Genomic DNA, 14237 nt, shown 5'->3' with positions numbered 1-14237 from the left:
ACTATTTTGTTTGTTTCTTTGGTACTGAGGATCGAATTCAGGTCCTTGCTCTTGCGAGTCAGGCGGCAGCACCACTGAGCTAAATCCTCAGGCCCCCACACCAGCCATAGGCTTTTCTTGTGTCTAGAATGCTGGTTCATGTGGTGTTTTTTTGAAGCAGCCAACTCTTCCAGACTTCTCTAGGACATTGGCCTTGGTCCCAGTCAGCTGCATCATCTGGTAGTAATCTTTGTGTTGAAGGAACCAGCTAGCAGTCAGCAGAATGATGTGTGTAGCAATACTTTTGCCTCTTTGTGGTGCCAGTTACTTGTTGATTAAAGCCTAACTTTGAGGATGGTCTTATTCTTCTTTAATAGTAGTAATATTTCTGGAGCTGTCTCACTGCCATTGCCATATATAACATACATGATTTTCAACATAATACATCTTTGTTCTTTTGCATTTTCTTGATTTACAAATATTATTAATAACTTTGAAAATAAATTCTTAAAATCTTTCTTTTCACATGTTCACTTTGCATTCATGTCTTCATCATTTGAAAAACATTTATTGCATCTTGACCATGTTTCAGAGGTATGGAGATACTGGAGCAGTGCTTATGTGTAGAGGATTCTGTTTGTACTACTGCAGTAGCTTGTTAACGACCCTGTATAACTATGTGTCAATATGTTTTAAGGTTATCTTTTTTCAAAGTGTTACATTGATAAAAATACTAGCGACATATTTTGACAAATTTGATTTGCAAAATAATAGTATTAAAATGTATTTTTAAGCATACATAAAATTGTACCTATTAATGGAAAATCAGATGTTTTGGTACAGGTATAAGTTGTATATAGTTAAATTAGGTTAAATAGATCTATTGCCTCAAATATCATTTATGATGATAAAATTCTTTTATTTTTGGCTTTTTGAAACATACACTTTATTATCTGTAGTCACTCTACTGTACAGTAGCACTCTGGAATTTCTTACTCTTGTAAGAGTGACATCCTTTCTTCACCCCCAGTAGCTTTTGTACAGAATGTTTTCAGGAGGAAGATAACTTTTTAATGGACATTTTAAATTGTGGAATATCAGTGTAATATCATCTAATAAGAGATGGTGCAAAACAACCTAAAGTCTATAAAAAAACAGAAGTAGGATAATAACACACAAACCCAATTAAATGAAGGAAATTAGTCAATCTTTATATCTCTGCTTTGATGCGAAACATTTTCTTAATTTATATTGATCTGAAAATGACTGAAATGTTCTGTTTTTAGCAACTAACTTGATCTTGGTTTTGGTCTGCAGGTGGATTGGACTCTGAATATTGGAGAGCAAGCCCTCGATATATGTATTGTGTCTTTTAATCAGTCAGCATCTTCTATTTTTGTTCTTGGTGAGAGAAACTTCTTTTGCCTTAAGGATAATGGACAAATTCGATTCATGAAGAAGCTTGATTGTAGCCCAAGTTGTTTTCTTCCATATTGCTCAGGTATGTAGAAAGATTTTATCTTTTCCATATGTCTAGGCTCTAATATATGTATCATAAAATGCCACACTTGTATATGTATTTTAACCATCTAGGAAAATATTTTTATATTGAAGATGCAACGGAGATTTTAACTTTCAGCGTTGGTATAAAGGTTTACTAGAAAGCACACATTTGGTTTTGTCAGTCATTTTACTCTCCTGACTTATGGAATTAGCTTCTAGCATACACTAGTGCTTTCATAATGTCACTATTCAAGAAGCTTCTTGGAGAATACCAGCTCTTATAAACAAAATAGTAATGGCCAGTAGAATGACTCATCCATAGTGAATGTGCAATTACTAACATAAATGTGTCACATGTTAGTGAAATTCATACTCTTTAGGTAAAATGCGAACATGTTGGCCATTATTTGTATATTTGATGTCTGCTAAATGAGTTCTTTCTGACATTAGTAGCTTGAAATTTAATAATAACTTAGTACTTTAAAGTTTCTGTATATTAAAATCAAGATATCAGAATTACTTTGTGTTTCAGATCCCCTAAAATAGATGTAATTTGCTGTTTCAAGTGATCATTTTTTTATTGTATCTTTAACTTCCAGTTTCTGAGGGAACAGTAAATACTTTGATTGGAAACCATAACAACATGTTGCACATTTATCAGGATGTGACACTGAAATGGGCTACTCAGCTCCCCCACATTCCCGTGGCAGTGAAAGTGGGGTCTTTGCAGTAAGTGATATAACTTATTAAAAGACCTGAGTCAGGGTTCTCTAGAAGTTTTGTGAAATAATGGCGAGGGATCTTACTAAGAAATGCTGAGTAACGTTGTAGTGTAATATCAGTAATACAAATAATGTGAAGTATGAATTATTATAGAAGGATCTATGATCAATTGGGACTATTAGTTGTTATTATTTAATATTTCTATCAGGATATCCTTTGTAAATTAAAGATGAGAGCCATATGAGATAATAAGAAAATGGTATATTTGGTGTATTATTTTCATTAAAATAAAAAAGGATTTCTTTTAGCATTTCATGGGTCTCATTTAGAGATCAATTACTTATAGAGCATATATTATACTTATTCATAAGGTTTGCACTTATTTCCAGACTTTATTATGTAAACTGATACAGAATTGCAAATGATCATATGTTTAAGCAGCTTAGATTTTAAATAGGACCATTTTGCATTTAAAATGAAGAAAATTCATATCTTAATATTACAGTTATAAAATGTATCAAAAATGAGAGAACTGAGACATGATTTCTCAGTAAGTAATTTTTCAAGGTCATTAATATAAAAGGCAAGATCCCGATAAACTCTTTAGGAGCTCAGATTATGTTTAAGAGTTGAAAATCTCAGCCAATGTATAGAAACACAAGTTTCTCTAAAGCTCATAGATTCCTAGGTCAATTCAGTTCTGTTTGTTTAGCCTATTTTATTGCACATTTCAGAACCATATGTAGAATTTTTCATTAGTACCTATAATATCTGATCAGGATGAGTTATCTTCCCAGATAAGAGGTTGGATATGTAATATTAATATTGAAATTTGATGAGTCATTTGTATTTGCATTATTTAATCTATATTTGCATTGTTAATCTAAAGCCTGCATCTTAATAAAATAAAACCATGTTTAGAAAAATCCTGAATTTTTAAAAAAGAAGTTGTGTCCTTAAATTTTATGAGAAAAAAACTATCATATAATTGCTATGTACTTAACAGGGGTAATAGTTATTTTGTGTCTGAAAAATAATTTAAAATCTTGAAATTGGCTTTTGTAGTGTCCACCAGATGTTTTTTTAAGTTCAACCAGATGTTTTGCATCAAATTTACCTGGAAGGATTTAGAATAGGAAAAACATCTTGCCAGCAGGGCCACGTGAGGTAGTCAGATATTTCTCTGTGGTTGAGTAATTGTTCTAGCAGCCCATATATCCATCCAAGAGCTGTTCTCTTTAGCTCCACAAGCAGCAATTTATGTGCAAAAAAACAGATCCACACTGGTGGGTACATGAGCCAGCTTGTCTCTGTGCTCCTCAAAACCAGGGTCTTTCACTATTCCAAAATTCACCACAGCTTTTGTGTATAGTTTGACAGTGGAGTGAGTGATGAGGGCATTTACTTGAAATACTTAATTTATATGTGCATCATGTTCAAGACTTTTAAGAGTCACCTTACCCAAAGAAGTGCAAATATATACCTTCTTAGCAGATGCTTATTGTTAATTTTTAATTTTTGGTCCACATGTAACTGACAAATTCAGGGTCCAATGACTGAAATTATAATGAATGAAAATTAAATTTCTATAGTGTACATTATAATGCCTAAGTGCAATAGTAGTATGTAATATTGTATTTTAGGTACCTGTACCTATGTAGGAAGCTTCCTTTTTTTCATAGGTTTTTCAAGATCATGGTTATGAACTATTAAATTCTGACACCACCACTAGCATTTTCCATAATTAGTATATAATAAATTCTGATTATTCAATTGAAGAATTTTCTGTTGTAATATACATTAAAAAGATAGACTATGAAATAATTTCATTATAATTTTATTTGAATTTTAGAATTATTGCTTGCAAATATGACATTTACATTTAGAAATTTGAAATTATAAGCTCTGAAAAAACAACTTTCCTCCCAGTTTTTATTATCTTTAGGACTAAAATTGTTTTTGGTAGAAGCTTTCTTGGCTGAATATATTTATTTATAAAGAAAATTATTTTTTTTTCCAATGAATAAGAGATACTGGATTTGGATAAAGCTGCAGCAGTATTTCACTCAGAAACTAAGATGCCTTCTTTCCTCCCATTCGGCCTCAGTGGCAACCCTGGTCCTCTCTACCATGTTAATTATATATTAACTCATAACTCTGTTTCCTTCTTCTTTTCAGCAAACCTCATTCTTGGGTAGTGTTTTTGTAGTTTAATTATTATTGCTGGGTTAAACTAAAAGAATGCAGAATGAGTATTCAGGTTACAGAGTCAGAAGAGCCAGGTGTGATATGATCTCTAAATTCTTTGCTACTACTGCTTTCTCCTCCTTGCCAGAAGTGGCTGTGGAAGTTTGACCAGGCATTTTACCTCTACTGTGTTCAATTTCTCAAAAGGCAAATAAAGATCATCATTTATTGGAAACGTTATTCTCACTAATGATGTCAAATAAAGCTTTAATTAAGTCTGCTTGGATACAGGTCTAGAGTTTCAAATGTTCACTGGCAGCCCTTAGCCATAATGCTATAATATCCTATTGCAGCTTATTTTTTAGCATAAACATTTGGCCTCGTACTTCAGTGTTTTTTTTTTTCCTTCCCAGCCTATGTGTGCAGTAATCACGCATTCTAGCTTTGGTATTTAACATTTTTTATACTTTAGACTTCATTATATAATATTTTGACTAGAAGTATTTTTTCCATTTCTTCTCTGGGGTTTCAAATTTCTTCTATGTTTGAGTTCTAGTTCAAGTCCTGTTAAGTGTTCCCTCCCTACCATGTTCTCCTTCTCCGAATTTCTATCATATTTATAATTGTATGGAAGACATTTTTATTCCTAACTCCCCATTAGATCATGCACTCCTTTTCTATATTTGCATGCCACACTGAATAATTAAGCATAAAACTAAAATCATAGTACATGCTTGGTAAGTGTATGAAGTCACTGTATTTTCTGTTGATATATTAGGGGAAGGATGGCTAAAAGACCTTTTAGTTGAAAACCCTTTTTAAATATGAAAGACTGAGACTCACAGGGGTAATGTCATTTCTTTAAAACCAAGTTTATTCGAGCATTTAAAATTTTTAAATTGACTTTTTCTTTCACTGTGGTGAAGTTAGAAAATATTCAGGTGAATTAGGATAAAATATGTTTCTTCAGCTATAGGTCAGAATCCGATGTTTGTATGGTTTTCTGGTTCATAGAAAAGCTGTTTCTCAGGCTGGGGATTTAGCTCAGTGGTTTTGCTGCCTGCCTTCCAAGTGCAAGGTTCCAAGTTCGATCCCCAATAACCCCGCCACCTTTTGCCCCACCACAAAAGCTGTTTCTCAACCAGATTGTGGCAGAGTTGGGGCTAGGGAGGAAGAAGGAAGCTCTTTCAATGATTTTTATGCCTGTGCCTTTTTATTATTATTATTTTTTAAGACAGATTCTTGCTGTGTGGCCTAGGCTGGCCTTAAACTTGTTATGCTCCTTCCTCAGCCTCCTGAGTGCTAAGATTACAGGTGTGTGCCAGGTTGCTTGGCTATGCCCATCTTTGTCTCTTCTGTTTCTGCGTGGCTTTTTTCATTAGCTATTGGAGACTGTGCCCCGAAGGCTGTTGTTATACCAAACTAAACATTTCACAAGCACCTTAAAATCATAGAATTAAATTTCAGAGAAAATTCTTATTGGGAATTAGACTGGAAATAACACTAAATTTAGGCATTCTTTGAAGAAATTGGCTTTGGTCTCTTTGTAAAGTCTTTTTTCTGACCAAAGTCTGGTTCTACGAAAGAATTTATATACTTCCATGAAGTTAGACATGATTAGTTTTGACATTAACATGGTTATCTTCTTTCCTTTCCTCTACCTCTCCATTATGTAGTATTTGTAATCTTTTAGTGACTTTCCAGAAATTGTTTTTGTAGTTGTAATCAATGCTTTTGGAATTATAATCAAATTACATTTAATACTTTATTTTACTGTTGTTACTAAATTTTACTATTTCCAGTCTATATTTTTTCTTAAGAAGTCCAGTTTTTTCCACTGCTTTTTTCTTTTTTCTTGCTGTTTTGTTTTTTATCTCTTTAGAAAATAAAAAAATGTTCTTTTACGTGTAGTAGTGATAAATCAGCTTTAAAGAAACATATTATGTGAAAGATGATTATAAATATTAGAAAGAGAGAGTGATGAGGAGAGAGACTCCCTGGTCTTTATGGGACCCTACCAGGAAAGAGGGCCTCTAGTTTCAGGCCCAGTGGCTTGCTGATACAAGATGACAGACTATAACTAAGCATAAGAAGTTATGGGAGATAAAAGAATACAATCATATTTAAGATTTTTTTCCTTCTTATTATTGGTGTTTTAGTAACCATGATTTGGACAGATTATTTCTGTCAATCTCGTTGAAGAATTTTTGGTTGGAATTGCTTTTTTATTGTTATTTGTTTTGTTTTTGCAATATGAGGAATTGAACTCAGGGTATTGCGGCTGCTAGGAAAGTACTCTTATCACTGAGCTACATTTACAGCTCTTTATTTTATTTTGCAATAGGATAAGTTGCTTAGGCTGTTCTCCAACTTATAACCCTTCTACCCCAGCCTCCTGGAGTTGCATTAATTTTGATGTTCATTGTTACTTGAATGCATATATTTCCATTGTGTGAGATCAAATATTTGTAATAAGCTAACCTCTAGATTTTATATTGTTTAATTAAAATGGAAAAACACAAGATTATATACATGATTACAGTCTTGTATGTCAGCCATCATTGATGTTTGACCGGTCATTTGACATGGTGTTTTTCATAAGCTGTTGTATGGTTGCTTTGATAAGTGTTTTATTCCCATAGACGAGACTTATGGTGATCATATAAATAAGTGAAAATGACCGATCTTGTTGTCAGTTGTGGTTTTAACTCAGAAAAGTCTCCTTGTGAAAGAGATTTTCTGCCTGACCTCATGTTTTCATTACCATTTTAGTTTTTATGCAATAATGTAAAGTACAACATGTTTTGCTCTCATGAAGACTGTAATAGTAATTATAGTTTCAGATTGTTTGCTTTTGTTACACTGCATAGTAAATCTATTTAATTTGGTGACCACAGATTTTTAGAAACACTGTACAGCCAAGGGTAAAGTGTTGGCTTTAAAATGCTAGTTGGATTTATAACTTTATGCTTTATAAAGGAAATATTTTAATGACAGAATTGTATTTATTTCTATATATTTCCACCGAAAAATTTCTTTGGTCTTACTCTCATTGAGGCTGTGAATGTCCCTTAAAAATAAAACTCTTAAATTGGGCATGGTATTGTACACCTGTAATCCCAGCACTCAGGAGGGTGAGGCAGGAGGATCACTGGAAGTTCAAGGCCAGCCTGGACTACACAGTGAGTTCAAGGCGAGTTTGAACTACATCATGAGACCCTATCTCAAAAAACTAAAAAAAAACTAAAACAAACAAAAAAAACCAAACCAACACACAAAGAGACCACCCTCTAATGTCAAAGAAAATGTCTGTCTGGGTAGGAAAACAGGAAATATCCAGTTCATGGATGCAGTACTCAGAAAGTAATTTCTCACTGCCAAAACTTCAGTAAAGTCAGGCTTTTCTGCCTCTAGTGATTAGATTTTCTTTTTAATCTTAATTTTTTATTTCCTCTTCCTAATTGTGGTAGGAAGAATATAAATGAAGACACTTTCCTTGTAGGTGCCAATGTTGTCTTAGGATTTTGGACAAATTTACTTTGGATATACTTCTTGTTTTTTTAAATTTTTCTTTAAATTATAAGTAACAATGTCAATGCTCTCCTTATTCTAGGTAGATTTCATAAGGGTTTATGAAAATATGGATATATATAAATATTAGTACATATATGAAGTGTAGTATTATTTCATAAATACTATTTATACAATTTCATAAATTACTATTTCATAAATACTATTTAATTACTATTTATGAAATAGTAGTGAACTTTATATATGTAATAATGTTTAGATATGTCCATATTTTTCCTTTCTCATAAATCTTCAAGTTTTTTCAGATCATTTTTCCTATGCCTAAAATATTACCTTTTACTATAAGTTTTAGTATGTGTCTACTGGTAAGTCTTTGAGGTTTTTTTTTTTAATCTAAAATAATTTTTACCTTATGTTAATTTTTGAAAGATTTTTGTTGGATATAGAACTCTTAGCAGTTATTTTCTTTCAGAACATTGAATAGGTCAATCCATTGGGCATTTGCCTTCTATAAATACTACCGAGAAATTAGATATTCTAATTATTACTTCTTTGAAAATAGACTATCCCTTTTTGGCTGCTTTAATATTTCTCTAATTTTGATTTTTAGCATTTTTACTGATAGGCTTAAGATTATGCATTTATTCACAACTTGCTTTTTTTTTTTTCCTAAAGCAGTTTTTAATAGAAAAAGAAGATTGGGGTATTATTTTTTAAAGAAAAATGATAAAGCATTAGCTAGTTAATACAAGGTAAGAGGGTCCTGTTTAAAGTATATTTACATATTCCTTAATAACATTACTTCTTAACAGAATAATAGTAATGCAGGCTATCAGCCAGGAAAGAACAGAATCTAACAACATTCCCTGTTTCTCTTTTCAGAGCTAGGGAATTAAGAGAAGAGAAGGGAAAGGTAGTTCTGTACCTGTTTATCTAGGACACTGTAAAATGAGGTGATTGTTAGGAATCTGTTGCTTATTGTAGCAAAATATATATTTGTTAGTAAAGGGAAAGGTTTCTGTACCTGTGTATATAGAACACTGTAAAATGAGGTGATTGTTAGGAATCTGTTGCTTATTGTAGCAAAATATATATTTGTTAGTATTTTCTTTTGTTTCTCATTTTATGATGAAATCATGCATTTTGTTTGTTTTGTTTTGTGTTTTTGAGACAGGGTCTCACTACGTAGTTGAGACTGACTCACTATGTAGCCCAGGCTGGTCTCGAACTCACAGTGATCCTGCCTCAGCCTCCTGAGTGCTGGGATTAAAGGCGTGCGCCACCATGCCCCTCTTGAAATCATGCATTTTGAAGGGATAAGTGCTTCTAATGAAAAGCATTACATCAACTCTGAAGCATTTACAAGTCTAAGGATCTCAAAATGACTGGAGATTGTTCTTATAAAAGATAAATTATTTTATTTAATAGATGTCAATCTGTGTAAAGGCCATTATGCTACTGAAGCAATTTTTTCCTTCTATACACCAAATTCATTTTATATTAGTATTACTGAAGTTACTTCTAGTCTGTCCTGTTGCTCCTCAGGACAAAAGCATGTGGAAAAAGGAAAACAAGAAAAAAAGTACTATGATTTAAAATATGAGTCTTTTTACAATCACTAAACTGTATTGAAATAAAAATGATGAACAGCTTTTCTTTTAATAATGATCTGAATTTGTGAATTAAATCCTATAAGCCAGATATATGAGTTATTATATTGATACTGCATGATGGAAAGTATCTGAAGCATTGATTTCTTGAAAGGTCATGTTTTGAAAAATTTGTTTTGTAGGAATAGACATACAAAAAGCGTATGCCATTTTTATTACCTAGTAAAAGTTAGCTTTTTCAAATTATAACCATGTGTGTGTGGGAGTTGCTTTTTATTTAGATGCCAGAGTAACTTATCTCATATTTTAAGCATTAAGATGCCCCTTCAAATTCCATTTTCTTGTGGCCCTGGTATGACATATGACAGAAGTGACACAAAATATTCTGGCAAGGAATTAAGATGGCAGATTCTGCAAGTAGTGCTTTAGGTGAAGTTATGATATGTGTAGGGTCCTTGTGTGCATGAAGTATCTGTGAGGAATCTTTCCTAAAAGCTATAAAATGCAAGGCTTCTGTCTTAAACTTCATAATTAGAAAAAGCAAGAACAGAAGGGAATATGGTTGAATAAGCAGTTTATTAGTAAATATAATATATTATAGTTTTTTAATCAATTTGTAACCTGTATTTGCCTTTAAAGTAGCAGTTAGCTGAATACATGCAGTAAGAAAATTGAGACATTTTTCTTTCTGAAATAGTCTGTGTTTATCATATTTTAAAGGATGACGACATTCTATTATCATTTGAGCCCAAAGGAAATTTACAGACTATAACAATCAGGTAGCAGAAATAATCAGTAATCATAAAAAGGCCATACTCATTTCCCACTTAGAAGCCTTATGCTTTACATGGTCTGTTACTATTCATAGCTAATCATAAGCCACCTAGATATTTTTAAATTCTTTACTTAGTAATGAAATGTGTTTTAAAAATTGGCTGTTATGTTTTGGAGTATAGTCATTACCTACCCTAGTGCATGTTATTGTATTTGTTGTTGCTGGCTCCTTCTTTGTAGGGACTGATCTATACATAGTATCCTATAACTCGAGAGTGTTATGAACTTGGGCTAAGTTCCAGTAGATTTAGATGCTAAATGTGATTGCAAAAGAACAAGGTCTATGGAAGCCTCAAAAAGGGAAGCAGAATTATGCTATAATGAAACTATTTGATCATTTTCAATTTTTATTGTATTGCTTTTGCAATATTGTCACTTTATTCTCTCCAAAAAAAGAAGTTCTAAAACAAACCAATTGCAAGATATTTAGCAGATTTGCAAAATGGCTTCAATTGCTGGATGACGTATCAATCCAAACCTAGGTGGGAAGGAAGTGGCATGTGCTCATTGGAATGTGTGTGTAGAGAGGTGAGGGTTGAAAATGGTCAAGTGAATCAGTGTCAAGATGTTGCATTGTCAGCATGTCAGGCAGTGAGGTGACTGTAAGCCTCCCACAGACACCATTTGTGTGAAACATCAACAAATCTTCAGTACCGCCCCCCCCCAAGAAAGACTCAAGCATTTAGAGAAGAATGGATATGGAAGGTTCAGGTACTTATAGACCTGTTTCTGCCCTCCTGAGCTAAGGAAGTGGGCCACAATTCAAGGAGAGTGTGGCCAAAAGGAATTGTGAAAGTAAATTTGCTAAGATGAGCCTCATCTTTCAGGCAGGGGTGAAGTAGAAGAGAGGATGGAAATCAGTGGATATCTGAAATCCTTTGTTTTTAACTGTATTGTGCTGAAGAATTGTTACTCCTGAGGTGTCTAAAGGTCTCATACTTGCTGTTTTATGTTTACAGAACTTAGGTTCCATTCCAGTCTACACCTAGAAAAGGTCTTTACTTTCTGAACTTTGTGTTGCAATTAGCTCTTCATCCCAGTCAGGTGATAGTGTACGTGGGTGATTTTGGCAGTTTTTGAGGAATGAATAGATAGATCTCTTCTTGGAATTCTGAAAATCTAAACCTAAATCCCTACTTTATGAGGGCAGTTTTTTTTTTGTTTTGTTTTGTTTTGTTTTTGAGACAGGGTCTCACTATGTAGTTGAGACTGACCTGGAAATCACTATGTAGCCCAGGCTGGTCTTGAACTCACAGTGATCCTCCTGCCTCAGCCTCCCGAGTGCTGGGATTACAGGCATGCACCACCATGCCTGGCCATGAGGGCAGTTTTTAAAATGACATTTGTATTTATTGTGTTCTCAATCCTGATACCATTTTGGGGGGGGACGTAAGATTCCATCTCTTATTTATGGCCTAGTAGGAGTCACCAAGTAGATACAAATGATGGAAAGTCTTGAACTCAGTGATCCTCCTGCCTCAGCCTCCCGAGTGCTGGGATTACAGGCATGCACCACCATGCCTGGCCATGAGGGCAGTTTTTAAAATGACATTTGTATTTATTGTGTTCTCAATCCTGATACCATTTTGGGGGGGGACGTAAGATTCCATCTCTTATTTATGGCCTAGTAGGAGTCACCAAGTAGATACAAATGATGGAAAGCAAAGTTATCATCTGTACACATATAGAGGAAAGTGGAGCTTTTTTAAGAACATAAAAAACAAACATTTCATCTCTTGGTACAGATTGTATGTTTAAGTACAAGTTGCTTTTTGGCACAGTGGAAAGACTATGGACTTTGAAATCAAAGATATCTTGGTTCATTTAGGAGTTATGAAACTTGAAGTCAATCTTGTCAGGTAAGTAAATTGGTTTGGTTACTGTTTTGACAGAGGTAATGATGCAGAAAAATATGTATGGTTATTATTTGCAGAATGGATGGTGGGTTAATTGTGGAAATATTGAAAGTGATAAGAAAATCAGAAAAGGGATTAGGTTAATGAAAAAGAAAAATTTAGTTTTAGCCTGCTGAATTTAAAGTGACTGAGATGTAGAGGGAAAGAAATGTATGAAAAAAGTTTTGGGTTTGTTTGTTGTTTGGTTTATTTTTAGATGGGATCTAACTATGTAGCTCAGGCTGGCCTTGAACTTGTGGCAGTTTTCCTGCCTCAGCTTCATGGGTGCTGGGATTACAGGCATATGCTAACACATCCGGTTTGAAAAGCAGGATAAAATGAAAGACTCATATTTATTTTAACTTAATATAATTCAAGTGGAAATACTCGGAAGTGATCTGGTTGCATGGTGTGCAAGGTTACAGCTGATAGGTTCAGTTGGTAATTGTCAGCCCGGACACAATTGCTAAAACAGCCCTGAATTTTCAAAGACTGAGAGGAGAGAGTGAAGATAGTGAATAGGGATGCTCGTGGTTAGGGTACAGGATAAGACTGCCCTGAAGAAAACTGCGGTTGTTGCAGAAGTCCAGTGGTCACCATAACAGTGGAGCATGTCCACAGTGAAACCCCAGTCTGTGCTGCTCTTCACCTCCTCATTCCCTGCCCGGAATCCAGCTTCCACTGCAGTCTGTCTCATCTGGGTAGATGGCTTCTGACTGACCCTCAAAGCTGAAACTCAAGCTCTTCTTGATTTTTTCCTGTTACTCTTTTACTTGATCATCATGTACTATTATTCATTCTATTTTTGCCATAGTCCTTCTGTCCATTGTCATTTGACTGCTCGCACTAATTCCAAAGCCTACCACATGATTTTTTTTTCTTTTGGTATTGGTGATTGAACTTGGGACCTTGTGCTTGGGAGACAGGCAGAAGCACCACTGAGAAATCCCCAGCCGTACCTGAGTTTTTAAAAAGCATACTTTTTGGAAATAATGTTAATACTAATAGTATTGTTACTCTTGCACCATCCACTCCAATCTACACCTAGAAAAGGTCTTTGCCTACTGAGCTTTGTGTTGCAGTTAGTCATCTTGTCATTTCTTCCAGTTTAGGATTCATGACTAGTGGTCATCCCAGCAGTGAAAGATGAATGAAGGAAGGAAGGAAGGAAGAGAGGAAAGAAACTGTCTGTAAAGGAATGTTACTTGGTGTTCAAAAGCCTGACCTAGAAGTGAGGTCAGGGGAACATTTTCTGACATGCAAGTTGAAATCTGAAGGATGAGCAGGCCTGAGCTAGACTCAAGATTCTTTCCAGGAGGAGAGAATGGAGCTTACCAAGTACCAGAGGGCTTAGGGAGTGAGTGACTGGTTTAAGAACTGACCAAAGGCCAGTGAGGTGGGAGGTAGCAGGGTGGGGAGATAACCCTGGGGCTGATCACAGCTTTGTTTCAAAGGATTTTGATTTGATTTTCAAATGGGAAACCACTGAGGGTTTCTAATCAAGGATGTGGTATAATCAGAGTTGCAGTTTTGAAAAATCCCATTTCTAAAAGATCTGTTGTAATAAGGAGTTTTGTTGTAATTTGTAGTTTTGTCTCTCTGCATATGCTCCTAATGTACTTACTACTGGTTTACTGATAGAATCTAACTGTCCTGATTTTTCCTGAGTATGAGGGCACATGCCTATAATCCCAGTACTCTGGGAGGCTGAGACAGGATAATCACAAATTCAAGCCCAGTTTAGGCAATTTAGTGACTTAGTGAGATCCTGTCCCAAAATGGAATGAAATGAAATAAATGAGGTAAAGTGAACTGCTGGGAATGATGCTTCATGGAAAGCTTCTGGATTCAGTCCACAGTGCCGCCATTATCACCAGCGAAATCTGTAGAACATTTCAGGGGCTGAAAAATGTTGCCCACTATTTTTCCCACCAATATTCTCTTTGATAAAATATAATCAAATGGTAAGAAATGT

The 14237-nt window shown here is 34.4% G+C and overlaps 1 protein-coding gene across 3 annotated transcripts in view; it reads left to right on the top strand.

Moving 5' to 3' along the window:
• Window positions 1–14237, top strand: part of LOC104853204 (protein PTHB1) — a 285577-nt gene that overhangs the window by 58642 nt on the left and 212698 nt on the right. For all 3 annotated transcript variants that reach the window (XM_033761023.1, XM_033761024.1, XM_033761025.1), the window contains exons 8-9: window positions 1297–1480; window positions 2082–2211. In XM_033761023.1, the coding sequence (XP_033616914.1) occupies window positions 1297–1480; window positions 2082–2211 (314 nt within the window). The remainder of the gene's footprint in view (window positions 1–1296; window positions 1481–2081; window positions 2212–14237) is intronic.

The sequence above is a fragment of the Fukomys damarensis genome, unplaced genomic scaffold, assembly GCF_012274545.1.
Source record: "Fukomys damarensis isolate Sample0158 unplaced genomic scaffold, DMR_v1.0_HiC HiC_scaffold_7, whole genome shotgun sequence".
Taxonomy (NCBI): Eukaryota; Metazoa; Chordata; class Mammalia; order Rodentia; family Bathyergidae; genus Fukomys; species Fukomys damarensis.
The sequence above is the reverse complement of the archived record's forward strand: the minus strand, read 5'-3'. Positions and strand labels throughout refer to the sequence as shown.